Here is a 27,500-nt window from a genome sequence, read left to right as displayed (position 1 = left end):
AAATCAGAATAACATTTTTAATAGCAATGCGGTTACTGCCTTTTTGCTTCATAGGGCAGTATTGGTGAGGGAGAGGACAGGTTGAGGAGAGATGGTAGATAGGACTGTTCTATTGTTGAGAGGAAGGGAGATGGGACTGTTTCATCTCATACCTGCAAACTTGTCACCTTTCGGCGAAATTCGCCGTTTTGATTTCAAAATAGGTCACTTACGTGAATCGTGTAGATCCGAAGAGTTTTTTTTTTTTGGGGGGTGGGGGGGGGGGGGGGGGGGGGGGGGGGGGTAGGCAGACAGAGAAAGACTAGACAGATAGACTGGATGCGGTACTCATAGAATCTGCTAGTCGTAGTTCTACCAGAGAAATTAGAACACAGGGGAGAAGGCTCAGTCTCATTGGTTCCCATTGTAGCCAGTTAGCTTTGCATGCATTCTGCAGTAACGAGCGTAGGCCAGTCCTTCATGTGGGAAAATGTATGGAATGGAAAGGGGAACCCATGCTAAATACATTGCTACTGCCATTTCCAGTCACAAATATTGTCAGCAAAACATTCCTGGTAAGCACTATGACTGTTGTTTAACAATAGGCTGTATTGACAAATCGTTCAGGTGTGTAGTTTTACAGCTGGTTAGAAGATTTCAACCTGTACTCGCTAGCATCGTGCTAATGTTTATGGGTTTGGCCCCATAAAAATTGAGCTTTGTGACCCAGTATATAATAATCTAGTGGCGCAAAATAATCGAAACGCTACTCAAATGGGGTCTTATTATTTCTAGCTTCGAACTTAATATTCATATTTCAGGACAAAAAAATATAAAAAATCACAAAAATTATAATGGTAAAAAACTCCATTGACACCCATTCATTTTGCACTGTCCTGTGGTTAGGGTTAGCCAATTGTGGCTAATAGGAAGTTCTGTGAGTGAACAGCCCCTGGTTCTACAGACATTATGGCTGAGCGACATTCTATTGATCTTTTACTGGCTGTCGTTCCCATTGGCCGGTAACGTGTGTCGGGGGAAACATTGACCAATCAGAGTGCTAATTCAGACGGCTCAACTGGCGGCAAAACTTTCCAAGGCACCGCTCCAGTCGGAGCGAACAGCTGATGAAACGCGGTGGTCGCGAAACACACGTACCCCCCCCCTGTCATTATCTTCTACCTTGGTTGAACTACTGTCGCTTTACTTTTACAAATGACCGCTGTCCAAATCACCGTTTCAAAGGACCAAGGTAAATGGGATTTGAGCAGGGTTTGGGAATTGTGATTTGTCTCATTAGCTAAGCTTGAAAAATAAATAGCCCAACGGCAGCAGTTCTGCGGTCCTAACATGGATGTTTCGTTTTATTTGAATTGACGGCAATATCTTGATGCTTGTTGTGATCATTTTGACCAAAACGGCTGCGCTATAAATTGGCAGATTAGAAGAGAACTAAATTCGGTTCCCTATGTCAGATCATTTAACCGGGAATAGCGAGAGCCCACGTACACACTCGATGAAACCTTCTATAAATAGCTATTTGTCATGCCCCCGCCCCTCAATAGCTATTATATGAATCATTTTGCAACTTGTGCAATCATGATTTTAATGTTAGCCACCAAGGACATAGCTTAGGCCTACTATTAATCTAAATAGCCTACTAACCTAGATGGCATCTGTTATCTTTTTCTACAATCTAATGCTTCTTCAAATAGTACACCACCATTTTATTGGGGAAATGCATTGGACTAGCCCGTCATTCATTCATAAATTCACTAAAATGCGTTGGTACTATTTTATATAGGTAGTTATATTATAGGCTACATTTCCCTATTATTTACCCTCTTTAGCCAAAAACAACAAATGCTTTAATTTCATAGTCAATTGCAGTGGGGCTCAAAGTTAAGACAACCCCAAGTGACCACGTGCTCCCTCCTTTTGGCTGGTAAATAGGACAACTTCAATTTTGACAGGTGGTGAGTGCAGAGGCGCTTCTTATCACTAGGCCAGATAGGCCGCTGCTTGGGGCCCCCAAACTAGATGGTGAATAACAGCTAAGACTTCAACAGTAGTTGTTGAATTTTCGCTTGGGGTCCCAGCTTAACCTAGAATTGCCTCTGGGTGAGTGTATGTTTGGCTTTTAAGACTTGTATTGTCCAAAAAATGGTATCGGTGCAACACTAAAATAAATTCAGAAGTCTGATTTCTAATTGTGTAGTAAATAAAATAGTGTCTTTTTCCCTGTTCTTTTTTTTTGTGTGTGGGGGGGGGGTCGCCGCGATGCCGCGATTAGTTAGTCACCTTTTTCAACCCTCCTGAGTTTGCAGGTATGCATCATAGAGAGAAAGGGGAAAATAGATGACAGAGGACAGAGGGGGTATAGATGGCACTGTCCTACCATAGAGAGAGAGAGAGGAAGAGGAAGAGAACGCAGAAGAGCTAGATTGGACTTGCCCCATCATTGAGAGAGCAAGAGAGTGATCAAATGGGGGGGGGGGAGAGAAGGGACAGCTGCCACTTAGCTGATGATGCGCCTCCTGGCCCCGCCACCACACTACACTCCTTACAAAAAAAACCTCCTCATGCGGAAGGGCACATAAAATAAGAGGCCGGCACTCTGCTTACGTAGGGGATTCTAAATACGCTTTGGACGGAGGGGGTGAGCAAGGGGGGAGAGAGAAAAGAAGGTGCATGGCTTGGCTATTGATTTTCTCGTGTCTGCAAGGTTAATGAATCAGAAACCGGTGGGTAGGATGGCGAGGGGATACTCCATCAAGCCGGGCTTCTTTTTTATTATCTTTGTATTTTCAGAATTTCGCTGCACGTTCTTTCTTTTTGAAGGCCATCACAAGACTGTAGGGCCGGTGGTAGTGGTAGTGTGACACACTGTCACACTGCAGTGTTGGAAGCTAGGCTGGATTGGTCATCTGGCATACAGGGCATTTTCCCGTTGCCGTGACAGTGTCAGGGGACAATACTGATGTTCTTGTGTTTGTTCTTTCTTGTTTTTGTTAGATACTGGCCTACAGGGTAGAGGGGGTGGCACATTGGTCCATCGTCAATATAGACCTGTGGTTCTCAACCTTTTTTGAGTAAACGACCCCTGGACCTCATCATAAACCTCTCAACGCCCTCTTGATCTCATCATAAGCTTGTCAATGCCCCCAGTAGATTTAAAATATAAAATGGGCTAATGGCGACTAATCACCGCCCCCTCTCAGCTGTATCCTTTTAAACGCCCCCCCTAGGGCTCCCCAACGCCCCCCTGGGGGGCTTTAGAGCCCCCATTGAGAAACACTTATAGACAGTGTATATGATGCAGTACAAATGTTTTTTTGTTTTTTGTTTGCTCCCAGCTCTGCCCTGGTTGGAAGACTACTCAGTGACGCACCACACCAAGAAATGTGGGCTTCTTCTAAGCTGCCATACGCACGTGTACAAGTGTAGAGGAGGCGGGGGAAGTCTGAACTGTGTAAAACTGTGGCAGTAGCATGAAAGCGCTTCGCTAATTGCTCCAATTATTTCTCATTTTCTCAATGCCAGCAGTAAAGTCTGTTTGTTCATGAGCATTTTGGAGGCTAATCATCGACACAAACAAAAATGACTAATGTAGTTGTAGTCTAATAATCACCAGGAATTCATTTTCAGGAATGGTAAAAAGTACTTTATAACACTGTGTGCGTGCATGCATGGGGGCGTGCGTGTGTGTGTGTGTGTGCGTGCGTGCATGCGCATTACCTCAGCAGTGCAGTGTGCATGCGAAACACTCAATCCTCTCGTGTGTGTGTGTGTGTGTGTGTGTGTGTGTGTGTGTGTGTGTGTGTGTGTGTGTGTGTGTGTGTGTGTGTGTGTGTGTGTGTGTGTGTGTGTGTGTGTGTGTGTGTGTGTTTCTCTTCCCCCCTTTGAATTGCAGAGTTAGACACAGTACAGAGAAGAATAGATGGGGAGGTCGGGCCCCAAAATAAATTGCATCTCAGTCGTACAGATGCTAAGACCGTCAGGGTTATCCAATTGTGAATGCATTGCAAATGCGCGCAGAGAACTTTATCAACTTCTGGGTATTGCCACTCTGGCAGATTGGCTAAGTTGCTCCCAATCTAGCAAAGTAGCATTTCTCGTTAGGTGTCAGCAAAGTGTCCATCTGTTTTGTGGTGGGCCAGAAGAGAATACAATACAGCATTGGAAAAGTGTAATGGATAGGCAATAAATTAAAATGTAGTTTTGTTTCACGTTTTTAGGAATCTGTCAAAAGATAAGAATGGTAAAGACTTTTGAATTGGCTATGGTCCTCTTGGTTGTTTTCATAGACCTCACTTTAAATATTTGAAGAACTAGAGTTTGAGGTAGACAAGTAGTTATGTTCTTACGGCCACTTCGGAAGTAATGTATGTCTGTTTGATTCAGATTTTTTTAAGGAACACTCCAATCCTTTGAGAAATGGGGACTCATTTTTTTCAACTCCACTTGCATTTATATAAGACCCTACTTGAGCTGTACAGTCTTTTCTATCCCTTTTAGTCAATCTCTGGATCTCCCTGTAGCACTTTGGCTATTACGTTAGCAGCTTAGCTACTGGTCTAATCCAATTCAGTCATTTAGGCGTACCTAATTGTGGACGTGCTTCATCCAGATTCTGAAGATCTTACTGCCAGATAAGAAGATTTACGAAATGAATTGTACTTTCATTTCAAGGAAGCTGCCAAATCAAAAACCCTAACCCCTCCGCCCTCCACCCACAAAAAGTCCTTTAATGCCATGGAGAGAAAGATACAACTCCTATCCACTCTTTTGTATGCCATGTTGTTACAGATGTTATTGATGTTGCTGGTGTTGTTTGGTTCTCTGCTATAACCTAACTATATTTCATAACCAATCCTTTGCCTTTCCAGCAATGTCCGATTCCTGATGATCGCCCTGGCCTACTCAGTTCCTACGGGGGTGATTGCAGGCTGGTCAGGTGTCCTGGATATGATCCTTACCCCAGCCAACATCAACCAGGTAAAGACATCCACACGACACTGCCCTGAATTGAAAAATATAGTGACTCACTGTGAGCTTTCCCAAATGCTGAATGTATTAAGCATAGAGATTTCACTCTTAGGCATTTCAGATTTACCCAGACTTGTTTGTTCACATCATTTCAAGGTTGGTTGAGTCCCGAAACAGGCAATCTTAAAGGTAGGATTGCCATCATCAAATGTTTGCCTTCCTAAGCTTCACTCAAGAGACAAAATGACTGGAGGCGTTCCAAGAGGGGGAAAAAACTTTTTTTTTTCACAGGCACACTTGTACTAGATATATTTTAAATTTCAGACTGCCAGTGCAAGGGCATGTATGATTTACAATTACATGAGTGTTAGCCCAAATCAAAAACGTGCCTTTCATTTTTCATAGTGCCTGATTACTTTAATCACCGTTAAGCATGACACACCACACACCACATGCACACGCACACGCACACACACACCACACACACAGCGCACACACACACACTCACACACACACACACACACACACACACACACACACACACACACACACACACACACACACACACACACACACACACACACACACACACACACAGAGTGTGTACTCACTCAAAGCTCCTTCCTTAATTAACCCCAGGACTCGTTACACTCACTCATACTCGCACACACTCACTTCCACCCACAGTGCCATCTCAGTATCCACATGTACTAGATTACACACACACACACACACACACACACACACACACACACACACACACACACACGCACACACACACACACACACACACACACACGCACACGCACACGCACACGCACACGCACACACACACACACACACACACACACACACTTGTCAGTGCCGCAGCAGAGACATCCCCCCCAGGCACAATCATCGATGACTGCAAATTCCCTCATCTGTAGCACTTGTCATTAAAAACTTCTTAGGCCCACGTGTCAGTGCTATGAGCACAAGACGCTAGAGTAGTGGAGTAGTGGGCGTAATTATGACACGTTTGGGAGTTCCAGGAGTAGGACACATGGGTTTGGTCTTCGAAGTCCATCTTAAAACAAAGCCAATATGCAAGGAGAAATCTAGAGCACATGATTTACATATTCATCCGCAGGGGCTTCTTCTTAGAACTTCTGTCGAGGCTACTGGAATTGAAAACCAGCACAGTATGTTGTCCTTTTTCTCTTGCTATCTGCTACTACTTTTGTAGAAGTCCACTCATTCCAATTTCCATCTGCAGTCACTCTACAGCAGAGGTTCCCTGTGATTCTTTCGACATCAATCTCACTATGTTGTGGTTTCTTGCTCTTCATGGTACTCCTTCCCCTTCTTATTTCTGAAACTCTTTACTTTTGCATCTCCTTGGATATACCCGGCAATAATTATGCGGCCATCTGCGATTTCGCCATACCGGAAGTCCTACAGTAGAGGTTCCCAAACCTTTTCTGCTGGGAGGCTGGGAGACCCTTTTGGACCTACCAATATTTTTGCGACCCCACCTCCCATACTCCAAAAGTCAAACATTTTGATTGAAAATTAAACAAATGTATTCACTGTAGAAGAACTGTTGCTAACTAATTTATGTATACAGGATTAGCACAGGTCCCTTTCATACCAGGGTCCCTTCTCTCCACGACTGGCCTGCAATACCTCTGCACCCACCCACTAGGGGTGTAAATCACAACTTCCACGACGATGCGATGCCATATAGATTTCTTGAGGCAGCGATTCAATTATTTTCCATACTTAAGAATGCCCCACGGTATGATATCAATTCGATCGCCGGCCATAGTATCGATACATATCGATTATTATTTACACCCCTACCACACCCCACAGGGGTCCCGACTCACAGTTTGGGAATCAGTGCTCTATAGCAGGAGCTTACCCTTTCGAACTTGAGGCCCATTTCAAATTTTCACGAATGTTCGGGGCCCACCTCTGACCCAATAAACAGTACATTTCAAATCAATAGCTGATACCTACACCCACCCATATTATTTTGATTTTTAGAAAATATAAGACCCACTTGGAATACCTTTAGGGCGGCCCAGCAGTGGGCCTTGGCCCACAGTTTGAAAATCACCGCTCTACAGCTTCTAAGCAGAATTGACACTCATAAAGAAATACAGACACACTATCTGCTCCTGCAGATTTTGCTTTTGGTGCAGTGATGGGCCATGAAGGCTGGCAAAGCGAATTTGAAAGGGCTTTTACCTTGTTGACAAAGGATTTTTGAAGGATGAAGGGAGGAAGGCAGCGAAAAAGACAGGGTGCTCATCCAGATGGATGGTGAATGAAAAGTTCAGGAGGAGGACGTGAAGATGAGAAAATCGAGCCTCAGGCTCAAGGAGATAATCTATCTGAAGGTTATCATCATCATCCGACTGTCCACTTTTTCACCCGTGTGAAAGAAATCAAGATGATCAGAGATGGAGAAAGGCGTTTCGTTGCATTGGAAGAGAACGTTCAGAAGACGACAAAGATAGACTGAAACAGAAACTGATGGAAAACGACAGGTGTGCGTGCGTTCATGTGTCAGAGAGAGAAGAGAGACAGAGGAAAGGGAGAGAAGCACACAGAGAACAGACGAATGTGCTCATCAGATTCGCACCATCATCCTTCCTTCCTGAGCTGTCACAGTCACCTCGGGTGGCATTATAAATTCTTTATTCTCTCACTCAAGTTCTATTTCCCGTGAAAAGTCTTGAAGCAAGCATCTCTCTGCTGCACTCACAGTGCCCCATACCGTAGTTTATTCTCTGCCATCAAAAGCCCAGCTCCTCAAAGACACTGAGAAGAGCCTCTACCCCCCCTCCAGCAGCCTTCACACACTTTGATGGGGTTCCTCTTTCTGTGTGGCTTGAAATGCCGTTTGTAATGTAAGATGGGGGGCTGAGTTTGTATTATTGATGATGGGCTTCAAGGGGTTTACATTTCCACATCTAGATATTATTCCGCGCTCATCCCCTCCACCCACCCACAGTCTTCTTTGTGAAGGTACAGTGGCAGACAAGCTGTGGAAAATCATGGCGCTCGTAACCCAAAAGCCCTGTCTTAAAAGCTCAGAGTGAATGAAAACCTTGCCCTTACCATGATCTTTGATTCATAAATTCCAAACAGCTCTGTCACATTTCATATCAGTCGTGCTTTGTTCTTCCTTTTTTTCCCTTTCAACATCATTGCTGTTTGGGTTTCCCAAAAAACACTTATAATATTATACATTTATGCAGAGCTTCCATTGTTTCTTAAAGCTGTAAGATTTAAATGTTGGTTAGAGGTGGTTAGAGATAATGCTCTACCAACTTTTTATTATACTTTAAGAAATACTTTGAATTGTACTGGTGATTGGGAAGTGTAGATCCCTAGGCCCCACAAAATAGAATACTAAATAAGTAATGCAGAACGGTGGGTACAGTCATACGTACAACATACAGCAACCTTTTCCCAGAACACATCTAGTCATCTAGTCATCTATGTGGGTGCCTGAACCATCAATGGTCTGCTACCACTGTTGGAGATTCTCTCTCTCTCTCTCTCTCTCTCTCTCTCTCTCTCTCTCTCTCTCTCTCTCTCTCTCTCTCTCTCTCTCTCACCTTGCAGACAATCGGACAAGATGAAGAGATGAAGATCATCTCCATTTTTCTTTCTCTTTCCCTTCCATTTCCTTTCTATCGCTCTGTCCCTCCATCTCTCTCTTTCTCTCTCTCTCTCTCTCTCCTGCTCCTCCCTCCTTCCCTCATTCCACTCTTGCTTCATTCCTCAGCCTATAAGCACTACACCAGTTTAGCCATTTTCACCCTCCTTGTCAGACGGCAGATGAACTGTCTGTCCCAATCTCAGCCCACGCAGCAGGATGACCCGTGCTTTGGAACGAGGTCCGCTATATCCTCCGCATGGCATGGCCATTATCGACCTTCAGGGGAGTGGTTGGCACCAACACTCTTCAGGCGTTGATGTCAGGCTTTGCCTCGGGAGGTCCTTGCTTTTACCTTCGTCTAGGGCTCATGTCTGCCTATCTGTGTGGAGATATGAGATTTATTCTATCCCACCTCTACTCCCACATACCTATCACAGAGTGACCGTGGGTCATTACAAAGTCTGAAATAGTATTATATTTTGTTTTGTCAAATAAGGCCTTGAAAAGTCTTATCTTTCGTATAAGACTTATTTCTTGTAGGTCTTATTTATAAAAGTCTAGTATCACTTTGTGCTTAATTTTCAGCATGGAGTACCTTTACCACAGCCACCTGCTTGTCTCCCAGTCACCTCACCTCACCTACACCTACCTGCTTTCCACTTTCCTTGGAACATGGAGGTGGTCCAATTTGAGACAGGAAATGGAAATGGAGTGTTTTTTATCCTTTTTTTCTGGCCAACCTTTAAATCACAAGGTCAACTGACTGCCGCAAAACAACAAAAACGAGACGAAAGTGGGGCCAGGTGCCAGGCTAAGAGGCGCAGAGGAGACAGCATGTGTGTTTGAATCACAAGAAGTGTCCCCTTTTTGTGTCGCCGGGCAACAACAGTTTGGTAATTGTTTATTATTGTCCCCAAACCGGGGACACATCCATCACCGGAGGAGGCAGCATCTGCTGGCAATGCTCTTGCGTCCCTGTCTTTGCCTAGAAGGACAACAGAGGGAGGGTGGGAGAAACAAGGGGGTTGGGTGACGCATTCATGAGTACCTCGAGGCTCACCCAGTTCTTGCCTCTCTCCTGTCATCTTGCTCTTTGCTTGGAAGGGCAACAGAGGATGATGGGAGAGGGTGGCTGGGATATTGGGGTAGAGCAGAGAGGGAGGTGTATCCATGAGCACTTGCTTTGTGGATTACGCAATCAGAGCGGGTAGGTAGGTGGGCACGGCGCACAAGACTCCGCCACCGGGCGCTGCGGCACCAATTAGCATCCGCTAAAGAATGCGCGTCCCCCTCGCCGCACTAATCAGTCACGTCTAATTGCGCCGCTAATGGAGGATGGCCATTAAGTGCCTGGTGCTAAAGCGGGCACGATGCTCGACTCCGCTCCGCTCTGCTCCACGCTGCTCTGCTCTCTCCTCCACTACTGATGAAGGAGAGATGGGCCTTGAGAAAGTCACTCCCCACAGCTCAAGGTGCTCTCATCAACAGAGGAGAAAAGTTCTGACGACCACAGGCAGAGAAACGTGTTATGACTAGCTGAAAGGGGAACATTGTGTTTAATGCAACTTCGAGAAAAAAAAATATGTCTTTTGGATTTATGTGGAAGATGTTTTTCTTTTTATTTCCTCCCCAGATTTAGAAATCGTATTACGTTTCTTTTTTTCTCACAAAAAGTTTATTTCATTTTTATTGGCTCGCAGATTTTAAGGAATTATGGGATAGAAACGCTAACGTGTGCCAAGAGTTCTTAGCTTTGGCGCTCCGCTCGCAGTGCTCACATTTGATTTCCCGGTTATCGACTCATTATGATAACAGGACTAAGCTTCACATGGAACACTCCCAACATTCCACAGCCAAGCCTACCTTATTGTCGCTAGGGAGCCATTTGTGGAATGTTTTTTTGGGATTCTTTTGTTTTTAAAAGCTCCAAGTAAGTCAAACGGTTTTAAAATACTGTGCCGTTCTCACTGCCAGTTCATAAACTTAAAAGTTCGATGAAAAATAATTAACCCGGCTGGTTCATAGGAATTGCAATCAAAGAGAGGTTAATGAAATCAGATTTGGGCAAAAAATGTGTGACTAGGGGAAACCTCATTGGCCGCAAATGTGCACACCAAGGCAATCAATGAGGAAACTGCGAGGCATGAGAATTTCCTCTGTAATTAACGCAGGGTTGTGCTATTGGTCACTGCTTTTCCCTTTAGTCAATTTAACTGGAGGGAAATTAATTGACAAATTAGACCCAATGGTCACTGTTGTGGCGTCGCATAGTTTTCAAGCCAAACCAGCCATGCTGGCTGCTGCCAATGCATCTATCTGAAATTCATTTATCCATTTTGCACCCACACAGACAACACTGGCCTGTATTTTTTTTTGTTCAGCTGAGCGTCTTTTTTTTTTCGTTTAACATCATCTCGATTTGGCATCAGGGAGAAGCAGTGGTGAAATTCGTCCTGGTGATTCATCATCTGTAGTAAGGGAGGTAGCAGCAGCAGCAGCGGCAGCAACGCCAGCCAGCAGTGGTCACTCTGGACTATGGAGCAGTGAGCCGTGGCGGAGAGCTCTGTGCTGTGCTGTGCATGCGAAGCACTCAATCCCCTCTCGTGTGTGTGTGTGCGTGTGCGTGTGCGTGTGCGTGTGCGTGTGTGTGTGCGCGTGTGTGTGTGTGTGTGTGTGTGTGTGTCTACAGGTGGACGCTGGCTGGGTGGGATTCTGGTCCACTGTCGGAGGCTGCGTGTTTGGAGTGGCAATGGCCAGGTAAGCAAAATTTGACAAAACAATTACCCCCTACACACACACACACACACACACACACACACACACACACACACACACACACACACTGCATTTAATTTCTTGAATTGAATGTTTACTTTTTCCAAAGACAAAGAGTGGTGAGAAATCATTCTTATTGTTTTGACTGGGGCTGTGTCTTTTGCCGTTTCTAATATCAGCCTTGATTGGTTCTGTGCCAATTCAAGTTATTGTTATGGGGGTGGTGCTGCTGTTTGTTTTTTCTTGATTATGATTGCACTGTTACAGCCGTTGATTTCACATCCATTACTCTGGTTCTTTTACATCGCACAGCAATACATATGTAGCATGTTAATAAGCCTGTCGGTGTTGAAGGAACTTTCATCGCTTAATAAAAATGTATTTACTTCTGTAGGTGGTCAGGCTCCACAGTATTCTTATTACTCATTCTCTCTCTCTCTCTCTCTCTCTCACTCTCCCTCTCCCTCTCACTCTCACTCTCACTCTCTCTCTCTCTCTCTCTCTCTCTCTCTCTCTCTCTCTCTCTCTCTCTCTCTCTCTCTCCCCCTCTCTCTCTTTCTCTCTCCCCTCACTGTGACAAAACCAAGTCCATCCTCTCTGTTAAATATATTAAACAGCGCTTTTGCAATTACATGAGTGGGATGGGGTGATGCTAACAAAATGGCCTCTCCGTGATGGATGGACGGTGGCTCGGCGAGCACAAACTGTGCGAGTCGGCTAGAAGGGCCTTATTTGTCTTCCCCCGGCTGATGGATAAACGCTTGTTATTAAGTCCAATCAGCAGTTCTTTGCGCAGGCAAAGCTAGGCGGGCGGACAGGCCCGGGAATGCCAGGCAGTGTTTTTCAAGAAAAGAAATGTTGTAAGTAGGCAAATAGAGCAGTAACTCCCCCGGCTAATCAATGGGGGGATGATAAGAGGCTCCCAGAAGGTTAAGTCGAGGTGAGCGCAAGAGCTCGCTCTCCCTCCCTCAACTTGCTCCTATCATCGCTTTCGACTGGAGGCAAGTTCCTCCTCGAACGGTATGGTCTAAAGCTGATTATTATGCATTGGCCTAGTTTCTGCGAGGGAAAAAAATATATCGATGGAGGACTTATTGATATTGGCAGTATGGCTAGGAAACGCATCGACCGGCCCCCTCTTCTTTTGCGAGGATGAGCTAAAGCTTGGTGTTCTATTCTTTTTCGAAAAACAAATCTGTGCAAAAAAAGTTTTAAAAAATTTAAAAAATCTCCACCAGGTGCTTTCTGTTTCACACCGTTGGGTTGTGTTTGTAAGATAGTCCATCAAAATTAAAAGCTCCTGACTGAAATGTCACTTATCTCTATGTAGCATGTTTACTCTGTCGCCTGCGGGTTATGATGTTCAGGAAGTGGAACCCAAGTTGAGTGGAAGTTAGTGCCACAGCTGCTACGGGCTGGAAGAGGCTAATTTACTTAACGCCGTGGATGCACACCTGATTGGCATCTCCATACGCTCTGTGTGTGTGTGTGTGTGTGTGTGTGTGTGTGTGTGTGTGTGTGTGTGTGTGTGTGTGTGTGTGTGTGTGTGTGTGTGTGTGTGTGTGTGTGTGTGTGTGTGTGTGTGTGTGTGTGTGTGTGTGTGTGTGTGTGTCTGTGTGTGTGTCTGTCTGTGTGTGTGTCTGTGTGTGTGCAGATGTGTGTGCGTGCGTGCGTGTGTGCGCGCGCATGTGCAAGTGTGTCTCTGTCCGTGTATTGTGGGGCGGGGAGGAGGGGCTGTCTGCCCTCTTCCTGTACATAAGAGGGAGTCATGGAGGATCAGAGGAGAGTTGGAGAGAATGCTGAATGAGGGGAACAAGAGACCAACCTAAATTCAAACACCGACAGATGCCCCTGTCACCATTAGGGAATAAAGTGGCTCCTGCCTGGCGCGCCAGTTATCAGTTGCGGGCGGTGGCGCTCACACAGCAAGCTGCATCTGAAGTGTGTGTTTGTGTGCATATTTCTTGTGTGTGTGTGTGTGTTTTTCTTTTGTGTGTGCGTGCTTGTGTTTCTTGTGTGTCTGTGCGTGGGTGGGTGTGTGATGTCAGCAGTGGCTGATCTCTCCTGGGCCAACGGTAATGGCTGACACTAATGCCACCAGGGCACGACTCATTAGAGCCACAGCATGAGAGAGAGAGAGAGAGAGAGAGAGAGAGAGAGAGAGAGAGAGAGAGAGAGAGAGGATGGAAATAAAGAAAGAAAGACAGAGAGAGGAGAGGAGAAGGGAAGGGAAGGAAAAGAAACGGAGCTGGAAAAGATAGGGGTGAGGGTGAGTGTGAGGTACTACATGGAGAGAGATAGAGAGAGAGAGAGAGAGAGAGAGAGAACGAGAGCGAGAGAATGGGAGAGAGAAAGAGACCGAAAGACAGAGAGAGACCAAGGGGACCCACACGCATCAAGACCTCCACCATGCAGAGAAATCAAAGGCACAAATGGCCACAAATTAAAACACCCTTCAGCACCATCTCAAATGAGAAAGACAGTCCTAAGAACTGACAAGTGCACGGCGTGCGTCTCACGCACGCACGCACGCACGCACGCACGCACACACACACACACACACACACACACATTGCTATTATTCACTCTTTTTTGCCTTTTTAACCTGTAGTAGAGGAATTACTTTTCTTTCGTTGGTTTCAATATTAGATGCAAATTCTAATTGTCAGACAAATGAAGTAGCTCCTCACAGCTTCATTAGGACTAAGGTATGTGTCCTGTGGGAAAGGAAAAGACTTGTTCTGGCCTGACGTATAATGACCTTGTAGTAGAGTTTTTCTACTAATAAAAAGGCTTGTCTCAGGTTTTTTGTTTTTTGGTTGATGATAAATTCCAATCAGTTAATGTAGTGCCTTTTTGCGACGCTACTCTGTTAAACCGGGGCCAGTTTGTGACACTTTAAAAAAGTGACCGTGCTTGTTGGCCTGAGAGTCAAAGAAAACTGATTGCCACCTCCTGCTGTCACCTCCAGCCCTCTCGCTCGCTCTCTCTCTCTCTCTCTCTCTCTCTCTCTCTCTCTCTCTCTCTCTCTCTCTCTCTCTCTCTCACACACACTCTCACACACACACACTCTCTCACACACACTCTCACACACACACACACACACACACACACACACACACACACAAACATACACACACACACACACACACACACACAAGCAACACCCCACCGCTGAGTCATGCCACCCACTGGCCAATTAGAGCTCATTTCCTGTAAGGCATGGCGGCTGTCACGAGCCCCCTGACAAACAGTCGTGCGCCCCTGTCCCCCTGTCCCCTGCCACTGAACAACTTGTGCCTTTGGTGACACCAGGGGAGTGCCAGCCGTGACCTCCCGCATAAAACACGAGCCCCTCTGTGACGCTGTCTCCAGGAGCACGGCTCTAATCACGAGCCCAAACACAGGCACGAGCCCATCTCCCTAATTGCTATCAAGGGCCAAGTGACTAATCACTTGCTATCTCGGGCTCTCTCCCCCCTCTCTTTGACTGCCTCTCTATCTATCTATCTATCTATCTATCTTATCTGTAGCTCTTCCTTTCTGCCTGTATGTCTGTACTTGTTTTCTTTCCTCTCTGTCTGACCTTTTTGTCTTTCCTCTCTGTCTGTCTGTCTGTCTGTCTGTCTGTCTGTCTGTCTGTCTGTCTGTCTGTCTGTCTGTCTGTCTCTCTCTCTCTCTCTCTCTCTCTCTCTCTCTCTGACTGTCTGCCTTCTCACCCTTCTGTCTCTGTCTCTGTATCTATCTCTGTCTTTGATCAGGCCTGGCTAAATGAATGGCCTGCTGCCTAATTGTTTTGGCAGCACTGTCTGTCTGTCTCACTGTAGTGGGTAGAGGATAGAGGGAGGGAGAGACGGAGGGAGGGAGAGACAGAGGATTAATAAATGTGCTATTCCCACCATCATTAGTCTTTCCCCCACATATTAGTCCCCCCCCCATATCCACCAGAGCAGCAGATGCGCAGGGCAGAGCAGATCCCTTTTGACTCGTAAGTTTAAACCCGGGCATCAGACTCCATCCATCGCTTTGGTCGGATGTCTGAGGGGTTTTTTTTTTTTTACGACCTGCCTGAGCAGAATAATTTTTGACAGCAGAGGACAATTAAGAGACTTTTTATTCATCGCGAATTAATAGAAAAGCCTGGGATAATTAATACATATGCCACGAGTGTAGAGTTAATTATCTGGCAGGCTGTCGTCTTTTTAAAGGTGTTGATTAATTCTCGTCAGTGCAGGTCATAGCACAGAGACAATATATTATGGCGGTGCAAAAGCCTCCAGCTGGGCGGGAGATGGGTGAGATTTGGCTCTGATCTGTGTGTGTGTGTGTGTGCCTGCGTGTACGTGTGTCTGTGTGTGTGTGTGCGTGTTGGAGGGACATAGAGAGAGAGAGAGAGAGAGAGAGAGAGAGAGAGAGAGAGAGAGAGAGAGAGAGAGAGAGAGAGAGAGAGAGAGAGAGAGAGAGAGATTTAATATGAAGCATGTTCACACAGGGAGACACACACTCGCATGCACGGAGGGGGATTGACCAGATATATGAAGGTCTCTAATTGAAAGTAAAGAGAAAGGCAAGGATGTCTGCATATTAAAGAGAATCCTGTATGATGCTGGAGAGAAGTCTGGAAAAGGTTCAGTCTAAAGCCTCAGTTTGCTAATGGTGATTGGTGGGTGGGAGGCATGAGGGTGTTATTTGGAAAGTTTTAACTCAACGCAAGTAAATATAAAATCCGGTTAAAGCAACACCAATTACCTCCATCCCAGTTCTCAGATGTGCAATTATATGACATGAGAGTCACTCAGGTCAGATGTGATGTGGATTGAGCATAGATGCTTCCCTAGAGAGATATCTAGTGTTTGTGCTGTTTGAAAAGTAAAAATACTAGGAATAAGAAAGTAAACAAAACTTTTTTTGTGATATTAGCTTCTCCTCTTAAGCAATTCCCAATGACTCTAAACACTCACACACACACACACACTCACACTCACACACACACACACGCACATCCTCTCCTCCGTCAATAATTCCGAGCATTGCCTCATTTGCTTTCATGAAATAGTATTGCCAAATCACTGAAGGGTGGTGAAAGTTTTTACAGTGCGTGCAATGTCAAAAAGTGAAAAATGACCCCGAAAAACTATGTATAAGAGAAGAGTGCTAGGGAAAACAGTGCATCGTCTAGAGAAAGTTGCCCTTCAACCTGTATGTCTTTATATTACATATAGAACTGTTTTTCGAATATAAAATATTTTTTGTGGGCTTTATGAGAAGGATATGACAGGATGGTGTGAAAAGAAACGGACGGGCAAGAGAGACAGGGAAGGTTTGAGAAATTACCCAGGCCAGACTGGAACCTGGGTCCCCACCAGGCAAGCATGACAAGTCCATACGTAGATGGGTGTCTTACCGCACTGTGCCACAACACCCCTATAGAATAGTTTTGAAAGGTATCAATGTTTCCACTTCAGCCGTCAATGATGTGTGTATACATTTTGTGAATATATAAGGTCATTTTAAATGTGATCCTATATTTTTTTTACTAGCTCGGGAAAGACTTGTCATGAATTGCCAAATTGTTCGGCAGCAGTGGTGTTTTGTTCATAGAGTAAAGGGTAGGGAAGGGCTTCTGAAACACATGTCTGTTGTGCTTCATACCGTGCCGTGTTCTGTTTCGAGAATGAAGAAGAAGGGAGCATTAGCGAAGACCTCTCCTCAAGCACTGTCTGGTGGTAGTGTTTTATTCATCAAGAACGAATCAAGCCTAGTGCCGCAAGGCCTTGAAGTTTTACAAGAAATGATTGGACAAATCGGTGTGACTGTCACGGTTCGTGTTTTTGAAGAGGTGGATGGTGGATGATTTCGTCTGAAAAGTTGAGAAGTCAAACAAGGCAGAGATAATCTCTCCCCTGTGAATTTACAGTCAAGCTGTGCAGTGGCTACAGGTGACTGGCTGAATAAAACACACTGGCGTGGCGTGTATTTTTTTTATGTGCCACCCCTGACAGATGTTCTCATTGCCTTAGTAAATCTAGCAGTAACTTCTACTTGGACTTTAATAGAACTCTGCTTTTTTGCAATTAGTGCTGAGAGAGAGTAACGGCCGCAACACATTTTTTGCCTTATTAAATCATTTGTTATTTCAGACATTTTGTGGACGTGGTAGCTCATTTGAGCTGTTAAAAGAACCTGAAACTCAATTATGCCATAAGGGGGGCATGATTAGATGTGTGAGGAGGGGTGGTGGGTGGTGGAGGTGCAGTAGGCAACACTCAATTTGTGCTTTATTTATTATTTTGCCACCAATTTTGAGTGTTGTTGAGCTGCATGATTTGCCTCGACTTGCCTTGTAATTGAATGAAACTGAAATTGAAACTGTTGTTGTAATTAGGTGGACTGTTCCTGGGTCAGTGTTACGTTTTTTACAGTAAGAAGGCTGTGTGTTTTGTAAATGTCAAATATACTGAATTTAGTATAAATTTGCACATCAACGTACTGAGCAGAGTACATGAAGGTCTCCACTTTTTAAATACCTCACAGGTGTTCGGATAAGTACTTCCCTTTTACCTTTTTGTTCACCTCTTGCTCACGGCTCGGTAGTCCTTCTTTTTCCGCATTCATTCCATATACGTATTGAATATTTATTTTCATAAAGCCTTTTCATTTGCATAGCATACGCATGTCTGCTGAGTATTCCTTTTCTCAACAGACTACTTGAAGCACTTTACACTGAACACGTCCCATGTATAATGAATGGGCAATACCATATTCCCTTTTAACTACTCTGCCTACCTTTTCCAAGTACTGCCAGATATGTATTTTTCATTCCATTCTGCCAATGTCATGCACACATGTTGCATTGAAGACTCATGAGCATTTGTATTGCTGTTGTTTTGCAGGCATTTAGTTGGCATTGAACATGTGCATAGTAGCGAAAGACAGTCCAGGTCCACACACACACACACACACACACACACACACACACACACACACACACACACACACACACACACACACACACACACACACACACACACACTAACACTGTTGTGTTGCTTTGCTGTGCTGTGCCGCAGGTTTGCTGACTCCATCCGAGGGATGCTGAAGCTGATCCTGGTGCTGATGCTGGCGGGCGCCTGCCTCTCAGCCACCTGGTTCACACTCACCTGCCTCACCAGGCTCACACACCTGCCCTCCACCAAAGGTGAGCTTGCACCGCCACACTCAGTCACACACACACACACACACACACACACACACACACACACACACACACACACACACACACACACACACACACGCATGCGCATGCGCACACACTCACATGCACATGCACACACATGCACACACTAAAATAGCGCACTTGAGTCAGTCCACTGACGTTTAGTGCATAGTCCACACAGAGCACTGAGGCGTTGAGCGCATTATAGTGTCGATGGAAAGTTTGAACTTTCAGCGCCCTGAATTTTCAGCATGAGCACCCTACACACTGAAACTTAGTCCACAAAGTGTGGCATTTGAAACACTGCATCTCTGTCTTTTGTGGACACTATTCACTACTCAATCACACACCTGCCCTCAATCAGGCTTGGTAAGCTGGCACCACCAGAGTCTAACAATCTCTCTTTCTCTCTCTCTCTCTCTCTCTAGCTGACACGTGGCCTTTCAATTGAAGTTTCAGTGTAAAATTCATTTTTTTGTTTCTTAAGACAAAACGAGTTGTACTGTAGTTGTGTGTCCTACCTGTGAAAAGCTTATGCTAGCTTACTGCATTTTGAAAAAAACAATCTAGTTGTTGTAATGTACCCATATACTGTACATCAAGTATTTACACACAATTTGACCTCAAAATCCAGTTCTGCCAATCCTTTTTTACTTGCATTATTTAGAGCAACCATTCAGGACAGAAATAAATATGGTAGTGTGCATGTCTAAAGCTCAATCCAAGAGTAAGCACACTTCACACCCCAACAGGATCCAATCAGACGCTAAGGATTAGCCAGAGCTGGCTCTCTGTTCCTTAGCAACCGGCCCAATGGAGATAGACATGCTTCTTCCTCCTCTACCGCAAGCTGCCCTTTGAACTCCTGCATGGCACTCAGAAGCTAGTTACTTCATAGCAGCACACAGGAGATCACATACACAGGACCTGAGAGAGAGAGAGAGAGAGACAGAGAGACAGAGAGAGACACAGAGAGAGAGAGAGAGAGAGAGAGAGAGAGAACTGAGGAGAATCAAGGGGAAAAGAAGAAGAAACACATGAAGAAGAAGAAGAAGAGGGAAAAGAAGAGGTGTAAGAGTAATAGGATGGAAAAGAAGAGGTGTAAGAGTAATAGGATGGAAAAGAAGAGGAGTAAGATGAATAGGATGAAGAAGAGGAAGAAGAGCAGCTTTTCTCCCATTGTAAGCACAGTGTCACATCCACTCTCATTAAAAGCCTGGCAGTGCAGAGAGCGGCTGTGTTTATCCGGCTCCGTCACAGCAGCCATGGTGGTGTTGTGGGGTCGTGGATGGATGGGCGGTTATGGGGAAAAGGTGTGTAGTGTGGTGGCAAATCCAAATACAAAGGGTTGGAAGGTTAGATGTTTAGAAGGAGCGGAGGAGTATGTAGTATGTGGTGGTGGTGCAGGAGAAAGGGAGGGAGGAGGGGAGGGAGGGAAGGGAGAACAAAGAAAGAAAGCCATTTTCTCTCTGTCCTTCCTCTGTCTCTCTCTCTCTCTCTCTCTCTCTCTCTCTCTCTCTCTCTCTCTCTCTCTCTCTCTCTCTCTCTCTCTCTCTCTCTCTCTCTCTCTCTCTCTCTCTCTCTCTCTCTCTCCCTCTCCCTCCTTTACTTAGCTTCCCTCTTCAGATAGGCAGGGGCATGGAAGTGTTGTTTGGAAGGCCCAAGGGGGTGCGCTAGTGTTGATGGAGGAACAGAGGAAAGTGCTGAGTAGAGGCCTGTGGAAGCATGGAGGAGATCATTAGGTTCAGACCAGTGAAGGGAAACAAGACATCCTGGCCACATACCTACACTACCTGCTGCACTGGGATCCAGACAGGCAGGCAGGAAGACACAGCACACACACACACACACGCACGCACGCACGCACACAGGGCTGCTGACAGCTTTGGCAGGGCCCAAGACAATGTCATCTGAAAGGGCCTCCCCACTCAGTACATACAATGTAATGAGAACCCATTTCTGGACCCCTCGTCTCCCTGGGCCCGGGACAACTGACCCCTTTGTCCCCCATTGTCCGCTTTCTCACACACACACACACACACACACACACACACACACACACACACACACACACACACACACACACACACACACACACACACAAACACAAACACAAACACACACACACACACACACACACACACACACACACACACACACACACACACACAGTCACATAGACTCTCTCTCTCTCTCTCTCTCCCACACACGCGCACAAAAGAACCCAGCGCAGCACATAGCCAGGCCTGATCTGTGGTGCCAGCTCTCCTATGTGGTCATCCATTACCAGCCCCTGTTGTGCCCGGGCTGTGGCACCTGTCTTTTGTCTTCTGGGACACACGCGGCGTCGCCGGCAGTTTGATGCCAGGCCGAGAGAGGGGGCGAGGGACGGGGTGCCACCGCGTCCACCTGGCACCAGGCACCGACCCGCTGAGATCACATGTACATCTTGTATGGGGAGGATGGAGGGATGGAGGGATGGAGTGAGGCAGGGTGATTTTAGGGGGATGGAGGGGGAGGAAGACATGTGGTGAAAGGAGGAGAATCGTTTGGATCAAGCGTAGGCGTGAACGTGTGGCTTTTTACAGCTTACTTGTGTGAGACCACTCTCAGATGGATAGATGAACAGACTGAATACCCACGGTGTGCGTGTGCCCTTTGTAGGGTGTGCGTGTGCATCGTGTTCTTTTTTTTTCATTCACGGAGGACATGTGGTGAGAAGAGGGATGAGATTAGGATCGAGCGTAGGCGTGGATGAGCTGCTTTTTTAAAGTCTCCCCCCCTCCCTCCTCCGTGAAACCACTCTCAGGTGGTAGACTGGCTGACTGACTGACTATGTGCGTGCGTGCGTGCGTGCGTGTGTGTGTGCATGCATGAAAGACAAAGATATGGTGTGTGTGAATCTTGCATGCATTTTTTTGTTCATACACTGAAGACGTGCAGTTAGAGGAGAGTTATTTGTAGACACACACTAGGGCTAATGCAGCGGTGAATGTGGAGCTTCTGGCCCTGTGTGAAGGACTTCTGCATGGATTGACTGAATTGAGGCACACCGCTTCCTCCATGATGACATGCATTGATATGAACAAACTTATTTAATGTATTATTTATTTATTATTATTTCATTATTGGTTGCTAATGTCAAGTCCAAGGTATTATCTGTATTAGTCATGAAATAGCCACAGCTGCTTAATCAGCTTTAAACGACAAACCAACAAACAAACTCAATGTTGACTTAGCCTGGTTTACTACTAGACCAACGTCTTGACATACCCTTTGCTCTGCTTTTTTTATTTATTGATTTATTTTGAGACAGTCAAGGTCACACTCGTGATAACTTGAAACGTTTGTTTTTCCACACTTATCTCCTGTGAGAGTGTTTAGACATGTTCTGTGTGTGGGGTATGTGTGCCATTGTGCATGGTTGCTGGGATTTGTTAGTGTGTATGCTTTTTTTGTGTGTGCGGGTGTTTTCGTGTGTGCGTTTTTGTATGTCGGTTATGGTGTGCAACCATGCTTAAATGTCTCCTTCCCATGTCCTTCCTCAGCATTTTATGTGCGTGACCTCTCTCCATTCTCTATTTTTGTCTTCCCCCTCCCTCTCTCTCTTTTTTGTGTGTGCTTGCATGTTTTTATTTGTCTGTTTCTTTGTTTGTTGTTGATGGTGGTGCTGGTGTGTGTGTGTGTGTGAGTGCGTGTGCGAGCAAGCGAGCGTGTGGCGTGAGCGAGCGTGTGTGTGCGCGTGTGCGTGTAGTGTGTGTGTGTGTGTGTGTGTGTGTGTGTGTGTGTGTAATCATGCTTATACAGTATTTCTCTTTCCCATGTCCTTCCCTTAGCTTCACCTGGCGTATCCTGCTGGGCGTGTGCATCAGCAGCAGTGTGTCCATCTTGTTTGAGCTCTTCATTGAGGCAGTGTACCCTCAGCATGTTTATATTTGTATATGACCTCTCTCTCTCTCTCTCTCTCTCTCTCTCTCTCTCTCTCTCTCCCCTTCTCTCCCCTTCTCTCCATCGCTCTCTCGTTCTCTCCCCTTTCCTCTATCCTCTCTCCTACAGCTACCCTGTACACCTCGTGTATCCTGCTGGGCGTGTGCATCAACAGCAGCGTGCCCATCTTCTTTGAGCTCTTCATTGAGACGGTGTACCCGGTGCCCGAGGGCATCACCTGTGGAGTGGTCACCTTCCTGGGGAACCTCTTCACCGGCCTGCTGCTCTTCTTCCTCACCTTCTACTTCACAGGTACGCAGTACGCACACCAACACAACGCTCTAGCTGTCTCTCTCTCTCTCTCTCTCTCTCTCTCTCTCTCTCTCTCTCTCTCTCTCTCTCTCTCTCTCTCTCTCTCTCTCGCACTATCTATCCATCACCTTCTCCGTCTCTATCCTCCTCTTTATCCCTTTCTCTGTTTCTCCCAATCGCCCTCCCTCCTTTCGATATTCTCTCAATTTTTTTGGTCTCTACCTGTCTTTCAGTCATACTTCATCTATCAATTCTATTTCTCTCCCACATCCCCTACCTCTTCCCTCTCTCTCTCTCTCTCTCTCTCTCTCTCTCTCTCTCTCTCTCTCTCACACTCATTCACTCACTCACTCACTCACTCACTCACTCACTCACTCACTCACTCACTCACTCACTCACTCACTCACTCACACACACACACACACACACACACACACACACACACACACACACGCACACACGCACACACTCTCACACACCTGTCTCTTTCCACCCGGTTTCCGTCATTGCCTTGTTTTCTCCACACAAAAAAACGAAACCCAAATCTGGAACGGCACCTTAGGCTGATATTGTTATTTTTTTATCTGTATCGCTGCTCCATGCGGCTCCATTTGCGAGCGGGGGCTAGCTGTGCAGTATATTACTTGGCTGTCCCTGGTGGCTACGCCATACCAAAGGAGCCGGATCGCTTTGTTGTTTTTGTTTCTCCTGTGTTCAGCATTGAACTCCGCAGTGAGTCCTTTTCCGTTTGTATTGTGTTATTTTGTACCTGACCCCCCTCCGCCCACGCAATCTCTCTCCTTCTCGCTCACACGTGTAGAACTGCGTTCCTACCTACCTGCTCAATCTCACACAGATACGCAGCGGAATTTGGCACACACACACATGCACACTAAAGCACACATGCGTGTGTACACACACACATGCAAATATGTACACATACACACACACACACACACACACACACACACACACACACACACACACACACACACACACACACACACACACACACACACACACACACATTAGTGTCCACACACACAAACAAAGATACACACAGTTTTACATGCCCAACCCCAAGCCTTTCTCTCTGCTTAATCATGCTCCTTGGCAAATAAAATATTTGTTTCTTTCAGATTTTGTCTTTTTTTCCCGTCAGTGCTTTTTTTTGCTTTTCTAGGTAGAGGGGTTAGTTAACGGTAGGAGGGTTTTGTGAGGGATTTGGATGAAAATAGCAGGACTGATCGAAGCGCCCAGCTGAGCTAGAATCTGCCAGAAGTAGAGTGGCATCTTCATGGTACCTTGCTAGAAGCCAGATCCTGCTGGGCCGGCCTGGGCTGAGCTCTGATTAGTACACACACACACACACACACACACACACACACACACACACACACACACACACACACACACACACACACACACACACACACACACACACACACACACACACACACACACACACACACACACACACACACACACCTATCTCTCACTCTCTCACACACACACTGTCTCTGGCACACACACACACACACACACCTTTATTCTGAGCACATGGTTATGCATATCACAGAACCAATCAAGAGCAAAGGTGAGTAATATGCTGAGGGAATATTGACAGCCCCCTTCACTCACCTCTCTCTTCCTCTCCACCTCCACCAACACTCAATCTTTATGCACTCAGCCACAGACACACCTCAACCTCCTCACCCTTCTCTCTTCTTTTCTCCTCTCCTCTCCTCTCCTCTCCTCTCCTCTCCTCTCCTCTCCTCTCCTCTCCTCTCCTTTCCTCTCCTCTCCTCTCCTCTCCTCTCCTCTCCTCTCCTCTTCTATATCCTCCACTCTCTTCCTCTACTCCTTCCCCAAAATTCTGCCCTGAACTCGATCACTATGCAGTCAGACACAGACAAGCCTCCACCTCCTCTCCTCTCTCTCTCCTCTCCTATTCCTCTCCTCTCCTCTCCTCTCCTCTCCTCTTCCCTCCCCTCCTCTCCCCTCCTCTCCCCTCCTCTCCTCTCCTCTCCTCTCCCGTCCTCTCCTTTCCCGTCCCCTCCTCTCTTCTCCTCTCCCCTCCTCTCCTCTCCTCTCCTCTCCTCTCCCCTCCTCTCCTCTCCTCTCCTCTCCCGTCCTCTCCTTTCCCGTCCCCTCCTCTCTTCTCCTCTCCCCTCCTCTCCTCTCCTCTCCTCTCCTCTCCTCTCCCCTCCATCTCTCCCGAAACTCTGCCCCGATCCCAATCTTTATGCAGTCAGCCACAGTCACGCTCTCTCTCAGTATGCAAGACCTCCTGCAAACCTCATCTGCTGATTGATTTTACTGTTTTGGGGCGATGGTGGTGTGTGTGTGTGTCTGTGTCTGTGTCTGTGTCTGTGTCTGTGTCTGTGTCTGTGTCTGTGTCTGTGTGCGTATCCATGCACCTGTGCGTGGGTGTGTGTGCTGTGGTAGTGTCGTGCCTTAAGGGAGCAGGCACTGCTGTTCTCCCCGTTATATGAGCACTAATCCAGGCATAACCTGCACGGTGAAGGCCTTGTGCTCCGGATGCTCTAGCTGTGTATCCAGCCACAGGTGCTTTGCTCGGCCAGAAAGCAAGTCTGTCTGACAGACGACCACTCAGAAGGAGTCCTAACGCCTGGCTGGCCCTCAGCAATGAGCCAAATATTGACACCCCTGCGGCACACAAAAACCAACACTGTGATTTTCAATTGGCTGCCACCATTGACAGTAAATGGCTGCCACCCTGTCTGTCCTGGCAGCTGGAGCTCTGGGAAGTTTTCATGTTTATGGCCCATTCATCCTTCCTGACAAAGGGTCCTGTTCTGTGTACTCTGACCAGCCACAGGTGCATTGCTCAGCCCAACAGATGACCACTCCACAGGGTCAAGCCTCCTGGCAGGTCCCCTGAGAAGATTCAATTATTGAGCACCCCTACCTGCTCAGAAAATGTGTTTTTCAATTGACTACCATCCCTGCTCGTCATGGTGGCTGGGCCTCTGAGAACTGCAACTGTGAACCTGGGGCAGTCATTTTTGGGGGGGTTTCCCCCACTGTTGTCTCTAAATGACATGCACCTGACTTGCAAAGCCCCCTGCAACCTGTGGGAGCTATGGGCCATTCAATATGCACACAAACGCAGGCAAACAGCATGACAAAGGTTTGTCTGTACCCTTCTGGTCTGACTCTGTGTAGGAGTCTGACCAGTCACAGGTGCTCTGCTCTTCCAGAAACCAGCCCAACAGATGACCACTCCACAGGGACATGGCACCTGGCCGGTTCACTGAAAAGATCCAATTATGGCACGCCAGTACACCCTCAAAAAATATGTGGTTATGAATTCCCTACCATTTCTGCCTATCCTGATGACTAAAAAGTTGAACTGAGAACTTGGGGCATTTTTCCCCCTGCTGCTGTTTCTAATTGGCTTGCAAAGGCTCCTGCTGGGAGCTATGGTCCATTCACTATGATCACTAACCCAGACAAACAGCATAACAAAGGCTCTGCATCTTCATGGTCTGACTCTGTGGAGGTGCCACAGGTGCTTTGCTTTACCAGAAACCAGCACCAACAGGTGACCACTCCACATGGTCATAGCACCTGACCATTCCCCCTGAAAAGATCCAATTATTGAGTACCACTCTCCCAAAACCCATGTGGTTTTCAATTGACTGGACCCTCTTGGCTGGATACTTGGCAAGCTTTCACGTTTATCCTTATGTGGTCAGCCGTGTTTGGCACCCATCAATGGACCAGATAGGGCTTAAATCTGAGTGCTTCAGGGCAGGCTTTTTGGGGCATCCTTTTGCTTTCTCTAATTGACATGCACCTGGCTTGCAAGGCTGACCTTTTGGTACTATGGGTCGGTAGTAGCCCTTTTCACACCGCTGTGATGCACCTGCCCTGCCTTAAGCAGCCCTCTGGCAGGGTGTTATCGCTGAGAGTGACCAAAATTTCTATCCAGCTTTCATCTGAACCTGGGGCAGTATTTTTATTTCATTCATTTATTTATTTATTTATTTTTAGCTTTTACACCTTTTTTATTGAGAGGTAGTGAGAGCAAGAGAGACCGGAAACGAGTGGGGAGAGACAGGGAACGAGTGGGGAGAGACAGACGGGAAAGTATCGGGTCGGAATCAAACCTAGGTCCCCGGCCTTATGGTGTGGCACCTTAACCCATTGAGCACACTGAATTTTTCCCCTCCCTTCTGCTTTTTGTAATTGACATGCACCTCAGTTGTAAAGGACTCCCTGCCACCTTTGGCAGCTATGGGTAGAAGTCCGTAGCCCATTTCACCCTTACTTTGATGCCCCTGGCAGCCCTCCAGCAGTATGTAGAATCACAATGAAGCGGTGCTCCCTGTGTGTGTGTTGGGTGATTATGTCGGCCAGATGGGGGGCAGCTAGTATTTGGTTATGCCATGGGGCCATGGTTAGCATGGAAAATCCAATGCTTTGGATTTCGTTGCAATCTGAAAGACAGCATGGCTTCCATCCCTCAGCGAGGGTACCAGATCCCGGGCTCCCATCAGAGAGCGGGGAGGTGGGACAGACGATGACTGCAGTTTGTTTGAATAGATACAACTTTCACAATTGGCTATGGGCTACGTATATGCCAAATGACACATTCGTAACGCCCAGTAAACGCCCATG

At 46.5% G+C, this 27,500-nt stretch overlaps 1 protein-coding gene across 1 annotated transcript in view; it reads left to right on the top strand.

Annotated features, from left to right (window-relative positions):
* slc49a4 (solute carrier family 49 member 4) overlaps positions 1–27,500 on the top strand; it is a 72,340-nt gene that overhangs the window by 29,595 nt on the left and 15,245 nt on the right. Inside the window, exons 5-8 of the mRNA XM_063214202.1 lie at positions 4,869–4,977; positions 11,313–11,380; positions 18,469–18,596; positions 22,671–22,853. Coding sequence (XP_063070272.1) covers positions 4,869–4,977; positions 11,313–11,380; positions 18,469–18,596; positions 22,671–22,853 — 488 coding nt within the window. The remainder of the gene's footprint in view (positions 1–4,868; positions 4,978–11,312; positions 11,381–18,468; positions 18,597–22,670; positions 22,854–27,500) is intronic.

This window comes from Engraulis encrasicolus, chromosome 13 (genome assembly GCF_034702125.1).
Source record: "Engraulis encrasicolus isolate BLACKSEA-1 chromosome 13, IST_EnEncr_1.0, whole genome shotgun sequence".
NCBI classification, from domain to species: domain Eukaryota; kingdom Metazoa; phylum Chordata; class Actinopteri; order Clupeiformes; family Engraulidae; genus Engraulis; species Engraulis encrasicolus.
This window is presented reverse-complemented; position numbering and strand designations above follow the sequence as displayed.